This window comes from Pieris rapae, chromosome 1, assembly GCF_905147795.1.
Source record: "Pieris rapae chromosome 1, ilPieRapa1.1, whole genome shotgun sequence".
NCBI lineage: Eukaryota > Metazoa > Arthropoda > Insecta > Lepidoptera > Pieridae > Pieris > Pieris rapae.
Window position 1 is genome coordinate 11,503,560 of NC_059509.1, and position 22,306 is coordinate 11,525,865.

At 34.2% G+C, this 22,306-nt stretch overlaps 4 protein-coding genes across 6 annotated transcripts in view; 2 read left to right on the plus strand and 2 right to left on the minus strand.

Annotated features, from left to right (window-relative positions):
• LOC110993047 (transcription factor kayak) overlaps positions 1–2,866 on the plus strand; it is a 32,759-nt gene extending 29,893 nt beyond the window's left edge. For all 3 annotated transcript variants that reach the window (XM_022259122.2, XM_022259123.2, XM_022259124.2), the window contains exons 3-5: positions 132–690; positions 1,046–1,181; positions 1,340–2,866. In XM_022259122.2, coding sequence (XP_022114814.2) covers positions 132–690; positions 1,046–1,181; positions 1,340–1,552 — 908 coding nt within the window. In that variant the 3' untranslated portion in view covers positions 1,553–2,866. The remainder of the gene's footprint in view (positions 1–131; positions 691–1,045; positions 1,182–1,339) is intronic.
• A 2,414-nt stretch (positions 2,867–5,280) lies between these two features.
• LOC110993063 (sodium channel protein Nach) lies at positions 5,281–9,680 on the minus strand. The gene is made up of 9 exons (XM_045630912.1): positions 9,631–9,680; positions 9,235–9,444; positions 8,609–8,738; positions 7,923–8,092; positions 7,671–7,809; positions 7,330–7,461; positions 7,253–7,299; positions 6,082–6,272; positions 5,281–5,405 (listed from the first exon to the last, which is right to left on the minus strand). The coding sequence occupies exons 1-9, from the start codon at positions 9,678–9,680 to the stop codon at positions 5,281–5,283; spliced, it is 1,194 nt and encodes a 397-aa protein (XP_045486868.1).
• Positions 9,681–11,797: 2,117 nt separating this feature from the next.
• Positions 11,798–12,388, plus strand: LOC110993099 (H/ACA ribonucleoprotein complex subunit 3). The gene is made up of 3 exons (XM_022259201.2): positions 11,798–11,999; positions 12,112–12,154; positions 12,236–12,388. Exons 1-3 carry the CDS (start codon positions 11,946–11,948, stop codon positions 12,331–12,333), a joined length of 195 nt encoding a protein of 64 aa, XP_022114893.1. The 5' UTR covers positions 11,798–11,945; the 3' UTR covers positions 12,334–12,388.
• A 169-nt stretch (positions 12,389–12,557) lies between these two features.
• Positions 12,558–19,941, minus strand: LOC110993098 (synaptotagmin-16). Its single transcript, XM_022259200.2, has 11 exons — positions 19,647–19,941; positions 19,407–19,583; positions 18,685–18,773; positions 18,010–18,207; positions 17,454–17,606; positions 17,237–17,345; positions 16,590–16,765; positions 15,670–15,870; positions 15,235–15,399; positions 14,978–15,142; positions 12,558–14,864 (listed from the first exon to the last, which is right to left on the minus strand). Exons 1-11 carry the CDS (start codon positions 19,900–19,902, stop codon positions 14,832–14,834), a joined length of 1,722 nt encoding a protein of 573 aa, XP_022114892.2. The 5' UTR covers positions 19,903–19,941; the 3' UTR covers positions 12,558–14,831.
• Between the last annotated feature and the right edge of the window lie 2,365 nt (positions 19,942–22,306).

Consider the following 22,306-nt stretch of genomic DNA (forward strand, 5'->3'; position numbering starts at 1 on the left):
ATCGTTTCGATGTCGATGCAAATGTCAATTGTACTAAATCCCACGTGAGACCGGTTTGCGTTTCAATTGCAAATAGAAACACGTTTTCTATTTTATGTGTCTCGTTAGTTGATAAACATTATTATTTTTAGGCATCCTGAACACAGTGGGCTACTGCGATTCGGGCCCGACGCCTCTCCATGTGTCGCCGGGCCCACTATCAGCCAGTGGCGATAGCAGCAGCAGCCCAGGGTTACCAACGCCCAAACGCCGCAATATGGGAGGCCGGCGGCCAACCAAAGCCCCGCAGGACATCTCGCCAGAGGAGGAAGAGCGCAGAAAAGTTCGTCGTGAACGCAATAAAATGGCAGCCGCTCGCTGCCGAAAGCGAAGACTTGATCACACAAACGAGCTCCAAGAGGAGACTGACAAGCTGGAAGAGAAGAAACAGGCGCTGCACGATGAGATCAGAAAACTCAACTCGAGCAGAGACCAGTTGCAAGCCATACTTAACAACCACATGCCCATGTGCCGGCTAAATAAGAGGTCATCTAGTCCACCGGATGTCAAACCCTTCCAAGATCCGTATATGCTGCCGGATATACCAGAAGATGGTGTCAGAGTCAAGGTGGAAGTCATGGACCCGGCAATCGATCCCGTCCCCATACTTGCTTTAGATAATGATATCTTTACGCCGACACCGAACAAAAGGTGAGAACCATTAATATCGCTTTTTTGTCGAAATTCTTTACCTTTAGTGAACAAAAACATAATTAACATGCAATTTAGTTTGTTTTTTTAACTTCGTTGTAATATTAACGCTTATGTTATTTTGTGATATAACTGAGTTAATTCATTTTTAATAGATCCATCTAAATTTCTGTTTTAAGTAAGCAAAACATTTAATCGTAATAGGAGAATGTCTGGACATTTTTACCACAATTTTTAGACAGGTGCTGACAGTTTCATGACACGCCCTAATGTCCGCAATTATTCATTGACAGGCTTCGAAACTGCATAATTAGTGTTGACAGAAGTGTTTTTATATAATATTTCGTTATTTCAGGATAATGTTGTCGGCGGCAAACCTAGCTGTGGTGACGAGTGCTACGTCTGTGACGTCACTCGACACCCCGCCCATCATGAACAGACCCAATAGACCTAACTTCCTCCAAGTGCCTCTTAGTGTTACACCTGCACAGGTAAGAAATCTTCGTATGTCATCAATCACACTCAAGGCATAGTACAAGACATATAGAAACAGAATTACTGTCAATATTTACTCTCCCACCTAACTATTATAAATTCAAAATTATTATTATTTTTTTTCAAAAATCTAATTGAACATTTCTCATTTCAGATACACAACAATAAAGCATTAGGCAACAACAAAATCCCTGGCATCGAAATCAGTACACCCAGCAATGGGATTCCCTTCAACTTCGAAAGCCTCATGGAAGGTGGAACCGGTCTCACACCGGTACATCCTCAGCCTCATCCTTGTTCGCAGCAACAAAGATCAGCCCCGGATCTTGCTTCACCTGACGCCCATAATAGCCTCGTCAGTCTCTGAAGAAATGTTCAGTAGGTACAGAAATAGTACCTTATTTCATATTTTCAAACTACCCTCAATTATAAAGTCAGATTTTCATTTTGGTGGAAAATGTCTTCAAGGATTTTTTTTACTGTTTAAAGCGTATGAGTTATAAGTGTAATCGATGAAAGAAAATATTTTTATACATTTACCAGTCTAAACAACTAGAAATCGTTTTTATTATTGGCGTCTGAAACTTTTTACCCGCACAAATATAAAATACGAAATTGTATGATCTGTTCGTGTAATTTTCATTTCTTTTTTTTCCACATAATTCTTGTTAAACGAAATTTGTGATTCCGTGCCTTTGTTGCGGGTCACGTGAGACGTGTCCGCACGGAACTTAGTTCGTATTTATTCCCTCTATATCTATCTCTGTCTGTTGAACCTCCGTTGATCGGCTATCTCTTTCCCTCTATTCGGGGGTTCGTACTTGCTCACTTTTCGCTTTGTATTTATATAGTGTAAGGCGATGCCTACGAGAGTCAATTCATTAGCTGTACGCTGAGAATATTTTTATATGATACAAATGTATATCTGGTAATAATAATTGTGAGAATAAAACAGAGTTTTATTTTAACGAGTTGTGCTTGAACTAGCGAGGCTAGAGTGAAAACCCTCTTGCAGGCACAATATGATCTTGTCATAATAAACTTCGTGCCATTTATGTCTACCCTCAGTAACAGAATAATAGACTAACAGCAATATTACTTAATATAAATGTAACTTAGCTCAATGTTGATGTAATTTCTTACCGTTCCATTGGATTAGGTAGATTAATTAAGGTATTTTTGTGATACGTCCAGTGACTCTTTGGGAGTATATTTGCGCCCGGTGGTTGAAATTTTGAAATTCTTGAATTCTGAAGGCTTTTACGGGCGCGAATATTATACTGAATACTTTAAGGCAATAACTAGGTTAAGAGCACTTATACGCATAACTTAGACCAAATTGATTTATGTGCTTTATAGTATAATTAAAATAAGCCAAATATTGATTTATTTAGGTTAAGTTAACCTCCATTTCCGAAAAGTATTAATATTGGTTAGTCCACGGAGTATTTATTTGTATTTAATGCGGACGGTGCGATTTGCCTTTATATAGTGAATTTTAGAGATTTACGCATAATAATAGATTTTATGAGATGTAATTTTTTTAAATGGTTTTGTAACGCCTTTCTAGAATACTTTTGTATTTTTGCAATTAAAGCAAAGCAATATATTTGATAAAATTATACCGCCATGTAGTTATTTGTATCAGAGCAGAAATATAGATTTCTTTACGTACACCCGATAGTGTCTTTTATTTACCTTCGAACCCAACATTCCCAATTGTCTTTAACAAATTTTAAATATGTGAAAATAAAGCCTTTCTGAAATATTTATTTGAATTAATGATGAGTGAATCTTTTTTATCTGTATCGTCCTCCTTTTTATAATCGTTGTTTGTGAGGCCACCTGTAGCTGAAACAATTATACTTCCTATTTTAATTAACTTGCGTTAAAGCTGAAACAAAAATTAAAAAAAATTCAGTCAGATAATATGTAGGTGAGGTAATAATAAAACACATGTATATCATTCTCAATTTTATACAGACAAATGTGTTGTTTTTTTGATTTAAAGTGGCGTTTGTGTTTTGGATGAGCTTATAAATCATGTTACACAAGTCGCAATACATGATAAAGACGCAAGGTGAAGTGGCTTTAACAAGGGACAAATGTGTTCGTAAATACAGTCAAAATCTGTTACAACGACAACGAAGGATCTACTCATCTTTGGTCGTAAAAACCGATAGTCGTAACAGCCGATGACGTTATTAAGTAATACAATAGAATTCAGACGGGACCTTTGGTTTTGGTCAATATAACCGATATGTTGTTCTAAAACATGTCGGAAACGGTTTTGACTGTAGTATATAAGAGGTGTTCACAAAAATTTATGCAAAATAATATCATCTAAAGTAGTAAAATTTACCTCTTCAAGGACTTTTTTTAATGATAAAGCTTGCCAACGCTCTGCACATTGATACATTGGTAAAATAAATACAAAATACGATTTTAAATTATGAGGGGAGCAACTATGGATATACCTAGGTATCTAGACCTAGCTCGTTTATCAGAATGCTTAATCTGGACATCGGTGAGCTTTGACCAAAACACGTTCTACGGAAAGGAGGGACAAATGGAATAATGGGATGGCTGGGGTATCGAGTGGGTACACGAAACTTTAATTTAACTTTAATAAAATATCGTTCAAAGCTAGCATAAAAATATTTCAAATGGCCAAGAGCGAACTGTGAACTGGTGGAGCCCAACACATTAATTTACGTAGTTTAGTGGTTGTACTTTGACTTTGTTTCTAAACTTATTCCTAATTGTCATGTAAATGAAGAATAACAACTCGAAGAGGCTTAAAATACTGCATCCCAGACACAATCCAAATACGCCTCCTAGGTTTGCTGAAATAATTTTTATAGGTAAAATTATGTAATTTTGAGGTTGTTGTAATGTTGTTGTTATAAATGTTAACCAAATAATTCCAGTATATCTTAAGGCCCTATCCCAGCACGAATTGCTGTGTCAGCGTCTTGAGGTGGACTGCGGTGCGCAATGTGCAAACATTAAATTAATTAAATTTGGTCAATTTTTTGTTCTGAAATGGATTACTTGGCCTGCGACAAAATATATCGTATAAATTTTAAAATCATGTTCTATATAAATTTTCGACATAAAATAAATTAAAGTATCAAAAATTGGCTATGTTTGGGTTTTTTTCCTATCGAGCGAAGTTATTAAAATAGTGTATCGGTCTTTCAAAATGGATACATACACTACTCAACTCCACCATTTATGTTTTTTCCAATTGCCTACTTTAAGAAACGATGACAAGTAAGGGAAAGAAACAATATACTTTTTTGTAGTTTGGCGATCGGATAGGTCCTTAAGAGATATTAAAATTTTCAAATAGCTCTGCAACCAAATAACGGTTGAACCCACGGGAGCCTGCCGTCCTGATATTTAATTAGTGTTGTCTTGAGGAACTTTCATCCCGCAACAGCAGGTCAAACCCCGACTGAGATCCAATCGATGTTATTTATAAGCTCATTTAACGCAAGGAAACCGGCATACATCCAAAAAGTCACCTGTGTATGCCGGACATAGAGGGCTGATCACCTAGACGAAGACAGAGTTGTATAGCCAGTAGCTATATAATATTTACTTACAAAAGAAGATGATAACTGACATTACAGTCTCCTGTTTCTTCTTTACGTACGACGTTCTTGGCATGTTAAAGTTTAATAATGAAGTACTTTTGTTGAACACGATACCTTCACTGGAAATTAAAGTAATTTTCGTTATTACATAAAAGATATTCAAGCTAGTCTCTATAAGGAAGAGAAGAATCTATTCCTTATATATACCTAAATTAGAAAATTTAGATAATAATAGGATTTCCAATTATCGGGTAGTCTAAGTCGGGACCCTGACAGTGATTGGTAATTCCTAGTGAAGATATATATCAGAATTCTATATAAGATTCATAGTGTTTTGTATCAAAATAAGAAGTACAAATAAATATACGGGATGGCCCATCCGTTCAAAGAAAGGCGATGGGTGTACACACATTGGTGAAATCAAGAAGCACAAGATATTAACATACTATATCCAATATTTATTGATCCCCAAGCTCATAACAATATTTACTTACTAAGGATTTACAACGAGTTGCTCCAGTGCATTTAAGTTTCCAAGCATCACCTCTGATCGATAATTAAACGATTCACAGTCTCGAGGACAGTCGCAGTCGTCTTCTTGCCAGTTAGTCAGCTGAACTGTTAATTTAAATGAAATGTATTCAAATTTTTGCCACTCCTCAATCAGTACTGACCGAATCAATAGCTTCAATATTGATAAGTTGTTTAGAAAGAATGGAATATTAGAAGTTTAATGAAAATAAGGTAAAGTTTCGTTTGGTATTTGCTTAAACGTCTTTAGTCATACAGATTCGCCTTTTTATCTCGGGGATAGTGCTGCTGTCGAGATATGGAGTCTAAAGATCTAGGAGGATATAGATATAAAGCCGTCAACGATATTGGTTGAATATTGCAAGTTACACATCTTGCTCTATTGGACAACCATAGAGCCTTGACAAAATATATTGGTTGCTGAACGAATTTTACATATTTATGCTATTTTTTACAAACGCATTATGTTTATCTCACACATTGCTTTATTGTTTTTTTATTACTCTTTAATGTATAATATTCTACCGTTACGATATTTGTAAAAACGTAAGGAACATTTATACTAACAATACAATAAAAGACCTGTATAGCTGTTTTATTCTGGGAGTACATTGGCATTTTAGGTGATCTAATTGGATTGAATGATTCAAATCTTGACTTGAAGATTTGTATTAATACTATACCTACATATCAGAATACAACATATTTTCAGATTAAACTTCATAAATTTTATACAATGTAGCAAATGTCACATTATACTTACCCTTAACAGCTATGATACAGGGAATACTGGAAATATTGCAGGCGCGTTCATGTCTAACACGGGGCACATAATGCATGAGGCAGTGGCAGTGCCGCTCGATTCGGTCAATGTGGCACAGGAGGCTACAGTCGTTACTGCCGTAGTCGCCAAAGTGACGTACAGTCTTCTCGTGTTGGAACAGACATTTACGACTGTGATACAAGAATTAATTTGACTTTTTTAAAAGTATATGGAGGCATAGGAGCCTACGAGTAGCCCAAAAAGGACAGTAGTTGCAGCCCATGGATATTCATTATTAGTGGGTGCGTTGCCGGTCTTTGAGGGAGAAGTACTTTTATTTTAATCAATTGGAGGTTTTCAGGGAAGACCCCTACTGGGAATCGATATCACACATCGTTAGTTTGCAAAATAAGTTTCTTGTAAAATGTGAAGTGTCTGTCATCAAGGTGATGCTGATGAAGTTTTGAATTAAATCGGATTATACGGTTTTGAAACTAGGCAACTTGGAATCAACCCAAATATGTCTTCAGAACACACTCTATAGTACATTTCATAGAATGCGCATAAAGACGCAATGTCTTTGCGTAGAAGTAGAGAATCAAGAGATTGACAATTCGACAAGCCCTTCGCTGATATGGGTCAAAAGGTATGGAATATTTACAGATTACGGAATTGGACTTCTTTCTTTATGCCAAGCTAAATTATACTGTGTTGTGTGAGTACTTCACTAAGGAGCCTGCAAATTGAGATGACACGACCGTTGACTTAAAACCTGTGATTCTAGTAATGAAGATGTTGTGAAGAGCAATATAATTGGAAAAAACTGACGACGTACTATCAATATTTGTTGCTTCGTTAAAAGCTGTACTTGACCGTGTTCATCCTAATATGCTAATTAGAAAGCTTCAACACTATGATGTTGATGGCAATGCTTCCGGCCTGATGAATTCATACTTAAGGTACGACCAACCAGACTCCACAAAATAAAAGACACCCTATTTGGAAATTATATTCGTTTTTACAACTCACTCCCAAACGAAATTAGAGAACTATCACTAAATAAATTCAAATCTCTCGTCAAACGTAAACTAATGAATAAAGCTTTTTTATAAATTTTACGAATATTTAAATGATCCTAATCCTTGGGATTGATTTGTTATTAACTAGTTACCTTCTAGATGTGCACTTTTTTCGAGATAACTTAACAAAAAAACTACTAAATCCACTCCTTTTTATGTTTTACCTGACACTTGGTAGTGCTTTGACATCCTCTGAACAGTAAGTGTATGTAGGATGAATATTATGAAAAGACTCAGTATATGGACGGACAAGATTCGATTCATCTTCCGACGGAAACTCAGTCGACTCCATGATCATTACCTACAACAGAAAAACATCTCATTACTAGTCTACATTAATTTTATTTTTAAAGCTTGTCTGAGTTTTTTTGCCGCCATAATAATTTTATTATCTATGGTCAAAAAATATATAAGACCAATAAATTATGATTAATTCATAGAGTTTCAGAGTCGAGATTTAGTGCACATAACTTCCGGATGTTAATTATGGATTTAAAGTCTAAGTTATACCCTTATAGCTCCAGCATTGACCACGGTGCCATCAACAGCATCATCAGGATTGTAATCGGCTACTACCTTTAAACCACGTCCAATCCCTGCAAATTTCTCTGGTATTCTGCGCAGTTTGAAATCCTTCGTTTTCTCGTTTCTATTAACAATATACCCGTAAGGGAGCGTACCCTATACACTTATATTTACTAAAAACTATTACTGAGAGTATGATTATATTTATAGTAGTAATGACATACTAAAATAACTCACCTTTTATTATTCCGAAATTGATAAACATTATTAAATATACAACACATTCCGATCTTTGTTAGTACGGGTGAGAATAGTGTGTTGCAATTTGGATAGGCTTTGCCTTCAAATAAGCAAAGTATTAGAAAATCTTCGCATTTCTGTGCTACCATTGCCATAATGTCTATTGCCTACAACATTTCTAAAGTAAATATGTTTTAATATGTGAAGTGATCATTGTTATATTTGTTCCACAAAAAAGAATCCTTAAAGGGTTAAGGTTGGCTGGAACCATTGGCGGACAGTGGTTTTGTTGGGCTCTGCGCTATACCAGGGAAATCGGGAAATAGACACCCACCAAAAGATTATCTCCGCACCGTTCGATAGATGTGCATCGCACATGGGTTTATTGATCTCAGGGGTATGAACCTGATGATTGATTTAATGAATCAATAAAGGGGAGCCCTTGGTATAGACGGGGTCCTAAATGCCCTCATGTAGATCTGGCTACACTATACTGGTACATATAAACCCTTGTCACACAATTCTACTTTTATAAAATAGGGAGGCAAACGAGCCTGCGACACGCCCAAACAGGGCAGTCATCGCAGCCCATAGACACCCATTTATAGTGGGTGCGATGTCGGCCTTTAAGGGAGGAGTACGCTCGAATTTTGAATAGTATACTACTTATAAAACTTACTCACATGATACCTATTAGCTTCTACCAGCGCTTCAACATGAGATATGAGACCTTGGTCAAAATCCCCAGTTAATTCATAGAAACCAAGCAATAATGGAGAGGCATCATTGAAATCGATTGAACGATTTCCTTCCCTGCAATATTTATTGTCAGTACTAATAAAGGTGTCATGTCAATTAGCTTGTGGTTTATTATATAGCTGACCTGGCAAACGTCTTTTTGCCATGTATATCATTTAAAAAAAAAAATAGGGGATCGTAGAGGGTTGAAAATTTAGGACTGTATGTATGTACGGGTACGGGCAAAAGAACCAAGTCAATGTATTTATTTAAAACATAAAATATTTTTAATATTGATATTTTTAGGTTAACTTAAGTATAGTATTAGATATGGTATTAGATATTTTTAGGTTAACTTACGTGATAACTTAAAACAGAAGGTCCTTTAAATTAGGACTAAATAAACTGACCGACTTGTTATTTTTTACGGTAGAAAACGTTTTTCTTTTTGATGGCATAAATATAATACGTACTCTATACAGTGATACATAATAAAATGATAGTACGTATTAATTAAAACATTATGACTGTAACAATCGATCTTTTTAAATAATACATGAACATAACTCACACGAGAGTTCTGTTGAAGTGTTTAAGTGCACTCAGAGTTATTTGATTTGGAGAGCAAAGAGCAATGGATGGATACGGAAGATTGTTTACAGGCTCATATTGGTTTTCTATTGTGATGCGCGAAGGCATCTCTAAGAAACGACAGTACAGGAGCCATGTCAACAGCCACGCCGCAACAAATGTAGATATCAAGGAGACTCCCCAATAGCACCTATAATAAATAAAAATAAATACAAGGTAGTTTTGAGAACGGATGGCGTACTTTTGCTCTTTCGCGACTTTTGTAAAGGTTTTTGAAATTCATAAGCATGCCCTAAGACGCATCTAAATTGAATAAATGAAAAAAAAGTGATATTTGCCCCTACTTTAAAGTAAATGTAAATTTAATTATACTAACATAATTTGGAAATTATCTTGGTTCATAAGTCCTTTTACATCTGTTTTCATTATTGGTTATGATTACTTTATTTTTTATATTACTATATACGTACCTATATGTTAGGTAATTCTACACTTATCTACTATTTTTCCAAAGATGCCTAGATGAGGTCGCACGAAAGCCTTCCTATTTTTGTTGTTATTTTAATAATAGGAAAAATGTATAAAATGATGTACCTACCTATTTTAAATAAATCATGAAATTCATGTTTAAAACTTTCAAATCTGCTGTATTTCTACCATAAAGCGAAGTGTGAGATTTGTTATCTGTTTAAATTTAAATAAAATCTGTAACTAATTTGTGTTCCACCGTTACATGGATTTTTCGATTTAAATTCCTTTTTTAAATAATAATAATAAAATCTAAACACTTGACAGAGTAATTAATTTGAGACTAATGCTGGGCAGGCTACTTCTAATTAATTTGCTATATTTGTTTTAAAATAAGTATTGTATGATTTTTTGCTTTTTTAAAAGAGTACCGAGAGTTTTTTACGCCGGCTTTTCCTCTCGGCCTACAACCTCTGCCTTCTTTGCCGATGAGTAGAGATGCCTACAGGTTCAAGTTTAATTACGAGGAATAAGTGATACCTCCTTGATCTTATGTTCCAAAATTAACGTATTTTATTTTATTTTAATCAGAAGTTTTTGCTACGTGCATTACTTGTCTATATATACCGAATAATATGAACAAATATATTCTCATACCTGCTCAAGAAATCTGGATACAAATAAAAATACTTTAACCCCATAAAACTACTTTCCAAACAAAATTTTCTCAACAAGCCCTTTGAATTTGCAGGCATGGTGTCCACCGAATAGAAATAATAATGAAATTGAAGTTAGCGTAATCTAGATCTAGCGTGATGGTGTTAATCATACCGCATTATTGTTTAATTATTTTAACCTTGTGTCCGTATGTTAGTTTCCAAAGTTTATTAAATTATACACACCGTTAAATAAATAACTCAATGTATACTCATAAACACGATGTAACCATTTCTACATTATATCTCTTTCAGTTAGGCGTGAGATAGCAGATATTATATATTTAAAAAAATTGTCTACAGGTAAAATTGACTGTTCTAAGCTACTAAGTAAGGTGTGTCTTCGTGTGAATAATAGGCCGCGTAAAAAGATGCATCTATTGTACACACATAAACTTAAAACCAATTACGGAGGGAACAGCTTTAAGCCGGGTTTCCACCGCGAAAGGGTAATGAGTGGGAAATGGTTAGGCGGGACGGACGCCTTTTAAATGAAATAGGTTTACATTTCCACCAACAAAGAGATTTGTCTGTTGATTTCCACTGCAAAAGGAAAATGAGAGAGAGGAATCAGCGGAGCGAGCTGAACGAAAAATGAGAAATGGAAAATGAACAATCAGTTTACACAGAGAGCGAGTTCAGTTGGAGTTTTGAACGTGTGGTAGTATTTTGTTGCGAATTTGCGATGTTGTCGAGTGACACGGGATGAAGACAGTGATTATGTATACAGAAAGAAAAAGTACATATTATCAGGGACCCCACCGGAGCGTATGGCTCACCCATTTCCATTTTTGGCGTTTTTAGTCCTGTAGATTAGCACCTTTCAGAGAGCTACTTCGTGATTTAGATGTATTTTTTATAATAAACTAACGTTTACAGAACCCCTGGACAATACAATAAAGAAATATTTAAGGTTTTGTTCTAAGAAAAACTAATGGATTCCGAGAGTTTTATTTTGTATAGGTAACGTGATTTGGAAAATTCTCACTGATATTATGAGTTTAAGCACTCTGATAAAAGAGATTTTCTCTTCGTGTTTGCTGTTTGTCAGATTTAATCTTCTATTTAATCTTTCTTTATATATAAATGTAAAATGTATCAGTATCATAAATAAAATGTAATTAAACAATTTTACTATAGCATAGTTTAAAACAGTAAAAAATTAATTACTAAGGCGTTTTCAACTAAACTTAATTGTTTTTAATATATATTTATTTTTATGTATTAGAACTAGAGCATTAATTATTTCTGTGCCATAGCATATGTAAATAATAAATATATGTGTATTTTTCTTACCTGTATCGATATAGAGTCAATGTCAAAGTCATAGTCATAAATTTCTGTCATTTATCTTCAGTCATCAGTGATGTATGTTTTGACTTTTGAGTCTTATGATTAAAAACCACGCTGTTGTTATTTTTCAACTGAAAATTATATTCATAAATTATTTAGAAGTTTAAGAAACATTTTTACTTACTAAATAAAGTGGAAAGGAATATCTTTAAAAATGTATTTGCGATACTTTTTAAATGAGAATGGTGACCGCCAGTACACGTTAGCCGTATGTATCACATGGTCTAACCAATAAATTTATTATTTTTATAGTTTATCAATAAGTGTAATCATTTCTTTTCAATGAATCATATCTAGTAATAAAATCAAATACTTTTCAGACAATTGATCCCAGTGGAAAGCCAACCTTATCAGCACATCCAGGTAAATCTTTAATGAATTTACAGTGAGAGACCAAAAATAGAGAATGTTTAGTATCAATTCTAAAGAAATCTTTTCTTTCAGCTCGCTTTTCCCCAGAAGATAAATATTCAAGACAAAGAATAACTATCAAAAAACGATTTGGTTTGCTATTGACCCAACAACCTGAACCAATACGATAAATACTTAAAACTAATTACAACTTATTTTAAGGAATAAATGCATTATATATAAGTATATGCTTGTTTTTATGATTTGAAGTAGGACTTCTTGCTAGGTTGCTAGATTTCAATTATTAAGCTTGTATTTAAGTAAAGTCAAGATTATGAAGCAATTTCAGATTGAATTTCTGGTAGGGAAAGTAGAAAGAAATAAGGAAAATGTATAAATTGATGTATTTTGAATGAATCTGCATACAATTAGTTTTTTAAATGCAATGCATGTTAAAGACTTACAAATCTGCTGTATTACTATATAGTGAGGTGCGAGATTTATTAAGTGTCTAAATAACAATTATGTCTGTAACTAATTAGAAAATGGCCTAGTAAAATACATATTTACAGTACATAGTAAATAAACAATTGTTTTATGAATTCTTATGATCTATTAAAAAAACATGTTTTTATCAGTACAATGACAATGATAAGGGCCTTTTATTAATAATAACCAGACATTTCTTTTATTGGTAATAATAAAATGTACTTACTTAAATGATTTAAGTTCAGACGTTCAAACATCATAAACAGGCTGAAACTAGTCTTAAAAAAGTCCATAAGTTTACAAGTATACAACTTTGTAATACATAAAATCATTTTATAATTGGAATTAAAATAATACAGTGTCACACCTAATATCTTACAATCTTTAGGCTAAGACATTTGATAGACATCAAAATCATGTTTTTTATCAGCTTGAAGCTATGAATTTCTACAAATTTATGATCACAGTATCAATGTCAAGGCAAACAAATAAATAAGCATCTACAATATGAAAGCTACATCTTACAATTTATTGGTCGGTTTTATCCTCAAGATACAGAAGTTTGAAAGTGGTTTAATTAAATATAAATTCAACATTCAGTAATCACATTTCTACTGTTTGGCAATATCTAATTTTAAAATTATTTGTCATACTAATGTATTAAACAATTCATTGTTAGTTGGTAAGCATTTGAAATTTATTTGTGACAAGATATGCATACAATTAATATAGCTATTCTAACCACTCACATTTTTTTTGTATACTTCGAGCTAAATTCTTGAATATTTTAGTACTTACGTTATTTTTGGGCCTTTATTCTTTACGGTTATTTCTTTTAAAAGCCAAAGAGAACACTAACAAAATGTCTAAGAGCAATAATATCTACAACCATTAATAAACTGGCAACATATAAACAAATATTATCAAAGCATTAGAAAGCTTGTATGCTAGGATTTTAGGTAATAAATGTAGTCAATACTGCGCGCCATTAACAAACCATATACAGGTTTAATTTTTATTTAACGAAGACACACTTCTTGGTAGTTCTGCCAAATCTATGTACCATGTATGTTCCGGTATTTGATAACATTTCCTTTCTATAGATAGTATAAATTAAAGTAATATATCTATTTTTTTATTTAGCGATTAGCTTCTTAACGCCCAAGTCGTAGTAAACATTAACATTATAAAAAAAATAATACCGAATAATTCAGAAATAGATGTAAACGTAGCTTATAAACACTTATTTGTAAATAAGTACCTATATACATGGAAAAAATCGAATTCACCTATATATAAATATATATTTATTTAACAATGATAAAGCGGCACTGATAAATATTGCAAGTCCTATGTCATGTAGGTATGTTAATTTTTCTCGTTGTAAGTATATCTAGTACAAGGTTTAAGGATAATTAGTACTACGATAAAAGATAAGTTAAATAGTAACAAACATCTATGTAATATAGTAGATTAAAGATTTATAATATGAAAATACGAAACACCTTATTGGCAAGATATCGGCAACAGTATAAATATATAAACCATTCATAAATACTCATATAGTAATCCTATCTCACATATATTGTGCGCTCCAATTCGTCCTACATACCTAAAATACAATTCATAATCCCTTTTAAGAGTATCAATAATATCAGTGATTTTCATAATATCACTAGTGAAGAGAACTTTCAAAACTCCGATAAACACCAAATATGTCATTTCAGTCAAAATTCGTGCTTTACAATACAAAAACAACGAACTACAATACTCGGAAATTTTATGTAAATATAATCATAATATGTTTAAAATAGTAAACATTTAACATTTATGTGGCTAACATAACTATGTTGATGAACTCATCAGTATTCTTCAAAATGGGAATGATTTTTATATGTTTTCATGCTCAGACAAATAGCAACTTAGATTTTATCGAGACCTAATTTTGAAGGTCATAGTTTTTGTTTAATACGTATTGTAGTTCGTTTGACAAAGCCCATAATCGAATACAAATATCACACTCAAAGGGACCGTCAGAAGATTCTCCAAAACATTCCAAAATCGTAGGTCCAGAAAGACGACCGGCGAACGCCGGACTAGTCGAAGGTCGCGGCGCAAAAGCACAGAGTGCGGCCGGTCGTGGAATTACAGGCGAAGAGTATTACGCGGTCGCGTCAGCCGCGGGCTAACTTGCGGACCGTCAGGAATCTAGGAGCACGTGCCAACGTTGTACCTGTGACAAGTACATGTAATATTGAAAAAAAAACAAATACTTTAGCAACGTATGTAGAATAAAATAAGGAAAATCAATGATCAGTACCATCTTGTAGCACAAAACAAAGTTACCTGCTGTCCTTGTCTCTCGCATAGCTCCTGCCAGTGTCTCTCTTGCTCGTGGCCTGAAGAGCTATGTCCGAGTGAGAACCAACCGACCATTTCATTTCGCTTTACACTGCGCCGCCACCACACCGATACCATAAGGGTTACCTCCGTTAATTGGAATAGCGCCACCTGTTGGTAAAATATACAAACATTTAATTAGATAGAGAATTCAAGTTTCTTTTAGTGTTAAATCGTTTGTCTTAGATACAACAAAGCTTTACCTGGAATATAAAGACTTCCTTGTAAAGAGGATTGGACTGAGCTCGGCGTGTAGTGGACTTGCATCTTCCCATCTCCATCCCTAAAGAGCTGATGAGGCATAGCTTTACGTATGTGTCGGGAGCCTTATTGGGCGACAGCTTTCGGAAGTGGGTGCCTTTGATTATCTAAAATATTAAATAGACCTCCCAGTATATCGATATTAATAAATATTTTGATATCAGAAGACAATTATTTTAGAAAAGTTACAAAAAAGTAAATTAAGTCGCGTTTTACATGATATTTAATCGTAGAAGATATAAAGAGATCATAGACCCATAAACTGATATTTTATGATAAAATTTTGCATTAGTTTTTTTATCCAAATTGAAAATGTTGTACAGTAATTCTTTCACACCCATTCAAGATATCATTAAATATTTTAAAGAAATTTATACCTCAACAGACAAATGTCCCGTTGTTGGATTATACTGCAACCCCAGCAGGAGTTCCGGGGCCGATCTGGTGCTACAGCAGGATGAAGCAGAGTCGGACCTCGCCAGGCTACAGGCTTCTCCCCCTCCGGGGGATGTTGCCGGGGCTATAGAGGGAGTGGCAAGGACTCCTACTATGGTATTGATCTGCTCTATTTTGGGCACCTTAAAGGGGATACAAGTTGTCATTCGAAAAAGGCTAATAAAATTCTGTTTACGAGAAAAATCTGGGCATAAGTAATGCAAAGATAAAACTATGGGGACGTCCTGCTGATCATCAAACCTTTGTCTAGGTTATGTTACCACCGCATCATCGACTTATTGTTCTTTTTAACTATTAATAATTATTGTATAATATAGATAAAAAGCGCGTTCCGTTTAATTGTGATCAACAGCAACACGTAGACAAACGATATGATGCATCATTGTACTACCGCTTGACTAATCAATAATGCAATGTTTCGAGTATGGTCTTTCGTTTCTAACATATTTCCAATACGACGGCCATTTTATCCATCTTTTAGAACGCGGCCACACGATGCTGTGCGGCGTTGGAGCGGTGTCGCAACGTCATCCTACACACAAAATACTATACCATGTCTTGTGACCTGCGAGACGAGGCGGGGAGGGGTAAAATATATTACCACACCGCAACATTACGGATTTCGGTTGGACAAGGGGTTTAACGTCTCAATACATATTTTAAACAAACAGCATCTTAATTCGAACACATAAGTAGACGATATTATCTAATCGTTCATATATATGTATAAGTTCCAGATTAATTAGTTTCTTTACATTTTGTATATGGCCTGTCAATCTATCTATCTTTCTAGTATGTATAGTTTTAGAGATATTTATACTGATATCGGGTTTTTTACTACCTGCATGCTAGCTTGATGATGATGGTGTTGTCTCGGCGTGAGTTGCAGCCACAGATTGTTTTCAAGCTCAAAGTTAAGTGTTGCAAAGCTGACGCTTGCCTCTCCTAATAAACGCTGCCGACGCATGCGTTCGCACCCGTATATACGTATACGTAAACCGAGTCCGTGTACGTCCTCTGAAAATTGTATATTTGATGAAGGTAAGACAAATCTACGGTCTTCTCCATTATCTTTGACATAGAATTGAAATAGAATAATTGAAGAGGAAAAGAAAAAATATACCGAGTGTTTTAGTAAACATTATTTTTTAGTTCATAAATCAATATTCTAATTTTTCCTTTTCCAATGGAAAAATGGAAAAATTGTGGCACAATCACTCTCTCCCTTTTCTTCGTCAAAAACGCTGCATTTCGTGACGCTAATATTATTATTATTGCGTTTCATCCGTAAAAAATTTACACTCATGCGTCTAAAGAAGTTTCTCCTCAATAAATATGATTAATAGGCACTTTAATCCAGTATATTTTTAATATATGTAAAAGCCCTACATATATATATTTTTTTATATGAATCCCTCGGAGTGGAATACGTTTTTCATAGAGGCCGTTAATTTTTATTTCACAAATATGTCTTATAATTTAACGAACCTGGATTAATTTTATGCAAGACGAAACTCTCCATGTACTGTGGATTTTCTCCATTACGAATTTTGGATTTGTATTTCTGCTTCTTCATCGGCAAGAGGACAATCCGAACCTATGTCATAAATAGAAAATATTAAAATAGTTATATTAAAAATATGATTGAAAGAAATACACATTTGCTTATTGCGTTTCAAATATCCTAGTATTAATCAATTCTAACCTGGCTTTGCAAGATTTGTCCTTCTGTACGTTGCGGCAAAGAGCGTGCCTGGAGAACGTGCACGGTCATAGTGCGAACGGGCGCGTCGTACAGAAGAGTCAACTCCACTGAACCGCGCTCGGTTGAGCTTTCGCTGCATAGAAGTGATGTATCCTGAAAGCAATTCACTCCCAATAAAGTTGAATCTTTTTTATTGTAGATAATGTAAATATTTCTTATAAAAAACACATTATAATTAAAAAAGAATACTGTAAACCCATAACTTAGCCTTATCGTATCATTTCGTGTCTATCTCTAGAAATAGCGGGCCGCTAAGACTAATTAAATTCAATTAATTAACAAGGTGATACATACAATCAAGAGCAATTTCTTTATTGTACATCTTACGTGGAACCCGCCATTCGTAATTGACAATGAAAAACTGTCGAAAATGTTGATTTGAATTAACTTAGGTAGATCCCGACAGATCTACATGTGACTAAATATAATTGGAAACATTCACAAAGTTTCTATTTGGAATAATAACTCAAAACTTAGAAGAAATAAATAAGCATACATTGTGCGCCAACACATCGCTGTCGACACTACTCTGTGCTTCCAACGTATGTATGTATTCTGCTTTTTGCGGGAGAAACTCATCAATTTTGGTTTCACGTATACTGGTCTCTCTTAGCGCAGTTTCAATAACATCCACCTCAACCTTCGGCTGGTTCTCATTCTTCTCCTCATAGCGGCATTCAACGTCCTCTTTATCCTATAAATTTTTAAAATAAATACACGTTCCTGACAAATAAACAATTCTCTATTACATACCATAAGCTCTAAACAACAAACACTACAAATGGCCATGAATTAATAACGACTGAAACTTAACGCGTTCTAGAAATTTAGCCACATGCGGACAACTCGAGAATCGCTTGAAAATAAAGCGTTTAATATATTGTATTTATTATTCTATTTATAAGTTCACCGGTGCAATATTTAGCCGCTAATGTTATGAAGTTTTTGGCGGATAATGAATGATGCCACTGGAATTTGATTAATTACCTGGGCTTGTTTGAGAATTTTGCTCGAACTAATATCGAAAAAAAAACTAAATTTGTAAGACATTTTGATATTAGTACGGTCCGAATTTTAAACAATTTTAGTGTTGTTTAACGATAGGTTCCAATTCATTTGAATTTGATGAATGAAACGTATTGAAACATATTTTCCCTGTCTTATATCTCACCTGTATGCGCAAACGCAGCTCATCGTCAGAGTCCGAGGGCTCAAACGCAAATATGCGTTCGGGGTATTGGATGGTTTTCGACAAAGAATCTATAACACGTAGGGACAAAGTTAATCGATATTTATATATAGTCTCTAGGACTACGATACTTATTAATAGAATGTGTTTTAAGATTCATACTCTTCATGAAACAAGTGTTTTTAGGACATTAATAAGTGATTTAATTTGACTCTGTTTGTAAACATTGAGGCTTGATAATTGACTCTTGATGCGAAGCAAATAAGAAGGAGCGGTATTGATTTCTAGGTATAAATAAAACTTTGAATGTTATGTATGGACAATATTTTACATCATATAAGAAATATATCAAATTAATTAGTTCAGTTCGACGCAATAAAATTAATGTTCAATTACGTGAATCTTTTACGCGCCATTTGGTCTATTATGTACTTTAGTCTACTAAGGCTACAATTGATTAATGAATGACCAAACCCAGCTATTAAACTATTATGACGCATTCAATACACTTGGGAAAAGCTATGTTTATAATGTCCTTACTTCGAACTATTAACTATTCTAAAATTTTAAGGTTTTACGTACATTTTTAAGTCTATATCTACATTCTATAACAATAACGTATCTAGGTATTACTAATCTGTTTACCTGATCTAAATGGTTCAACTAATTGCAGTACATATGTGAATATTTAAAAAAAATCTTACCAAAGTGTGCATTGTCAAGAGGCCCAGGATCAACACTAGCGTTCACATTGAGGATACCATTACACCGTTTTCGGTTGCCAGCTACTGTGTAACACCACTTCTTCCCCAGAAACAACAGTAGCACCAGCAGAACCAGGGCAAAAGCGGCAACCGCACTAATGTACGCCGTCGCTTCCACTGCATATAAAAGAACAATGAATTACAGTCACTTCAAACTCACAGTAAAGGATTTGTGTTTACCATTTGCTGGATTTATGCCGCCTATGTTAGCCACCATTTTCAGTCCATTATTACATATTCCGAAGCTTTGCTTAACAATTAAGGCTTTTAACGAAAAAGCTAGAATATGTTGGCAGTGGCTGTCAGATTTGCACATGCGCCGTGAGAGGGAGGCTCGCCGGGGCGTGTGAAATACTGCGCGGTGATAGGACGAAGGACCTCCTTTACTAGGGACTATTATCAAGGCCGAGGCCACATAGCAACGTAAATTTTTCATGTGATTATACTTATGTAGATCGAGCTAACCCAGCGGGGACACACAGCAAATGTTGATGTAATATTTAAATGAACGAAAACTAACCATGCCACGTTCTTTGTTAAATTCATCGTTAAGCCACGAAATTTCACTTAAAAAAATATATCGTTGTTGGCTATTAATTGTTGATTTTAATACCTTGATATATACCTTTTGAGAAATGATGATTAAAAGACTATGGTATATTAATAGGCATCAAGTATGTACCCTGCATATCACTTTCTTGATCTTCAGATCTTAGGTAAGGTACTTATGATCTGTAAAAGAGTTATAAGTAAAAAAAATATAACAGACAAATATTGAATGTTAAATAATAGTTATGATAAAAACTTGATTCATGACAAATAGGCTGTGACAAAATAATAGTAGTAATATAATAATAACCTTTATTCAGATACATTTTACGTTTACATTTAAACAAATTTCCATTATAATCCTCTTCTAGTGTATCTGTGTGCCCTTTTTTGGCAAAGGCCTTCTAGAAGGCCTTCCAGATCCCGCCATTCCTCTCTGCACTCTGCCATGTACCAACTTCTGTTTCTTTAATGAGGTCTATCCATCTTCTGAGTTGTCTCCCTCTTTTGCGTTTGCTGTACCTTGGACACCAGTTAAGTAGTTTTTTGCTCCACTTTTCTGTAGCTCTTGCCATGTGTCTTAATAATAATAATACAGTAATCGTCTTAATAATTTATAGGAAAAAAAATCCACACTCGCAATTTATCATTATTTTCATCGGTAAATATAAAATACTTTTCAAAAACGATTCGTCATTTGTAATCTCTTGGTATTCGTACATATTATTTGTGTGTATCTGAAGCTTTGAAATACTAAAGAATAAGGAATATACATTCATAAATTATGTTATAGCATCGAACGTAATCGGGACACTGGCGCTTTGCCCAGATGCTCAGATGTGCACGGATATTATGAAATAAGTATGTTGTTAAAAATCACTATCTAGACTTGTATTTACTTCAAATAGTAAAAGTTGTATAGTATTTTAAATGCGGTCGTATACATTCACAAGTATATTCTTTATTTTAAGAGATTGTAAATTAAATCAGCCATATAAAAATAGGCATACAAATTTAATAATAAGACGCCAGAGACATTTTGCCTTTAAAATTTTAATCACCTTCCCCTTGAAAGCATTACACGGCACTGATCTTTAACTTCTCGGAAGGTGTGAAATAGTTTGAGAGCGATGGCGGAACAATTTTTTATGATCCCTCGATATACAAGCAAGTTTCTTAAAGCATTTTGAACAATTTTGAATGTTTTTTACAACCCGAAAATACCGAGTTCGTAATAAATGGTTTAAAGCTTACAATACAAGAGGTCTAAAGCCCATAATAGGCCTAATACATTTTCTAAATATTAAATACGAACTATTATTTTATATATAGAAAATTTTGATAGTTCTTTGAATAGTATTGGAGTATAATAAACACGTCAAAAATATACGCATTCTACTTATGAATATATGTAGTTTGGAAGAGTATCTGTATCTCTGTCGCCGCCAACTAGCTTAATTAGCCGTTCAATTAACAGTCTAGCCGTTAAACTAACGACCTGAAAGATCAGTCAGGTGATGAAACAGCTAGGCAAATGAGGATCGATGACGTTTCAGTACTGGCTTTTTGACTGTTAATTTAAATTAACTTCCACTTTCTGCCACTCTCAAACTCGAAACGAAACTATTCAAACTGTCAATATGGCGTCAGCAAACCACAACATTGATGGTGTTACAAGTACAATGGAAGATTGTACTGAGAATAATAACGTGAATTTAACTGAAGCAAATTAATTCAAATATAAATATTTTGTATGTCATATCTTATACTTTTTTTAGTTTTGCCAAATAATGACTCTATCGTACGAACGGCCTGCATTAGCCAGCCAGTTATTAAATGAAGTAACAAACGCTAAATATCTTTCAGGCTATTAGTTAAACGGCTAGGCTTCTAATTGAACGGCTTATGAACTTAGTTGGCTGAGACATCTCCAAATCCTCTCCATCTCCATTAATGCTTCTGTTTAGTTCGAAATACGGCCGAGCAGTGCTGCCTCAGTTCTCCATATAAAATATTACTTAATATATTACGTATTATTTGAAAACACATTCATTATCATACCGGCGTATATATTAACAACGTGAAAAATCTATCAAGATATACTGAAAATGGTGCCATTATATGTTACGAAAGCTACACTACAACCTACATGTGTTTATGCTCATTAGATGGCGCAGCTCACTATTTCTTTAATAAAACTGCTTGCTGTGTTGAAAAGAACGCTAAGCGTCATAGTCTGCTAAAACTTCCACAAATATATTTCAGGATTCGCCAAGAGATGGCTCTCGAAA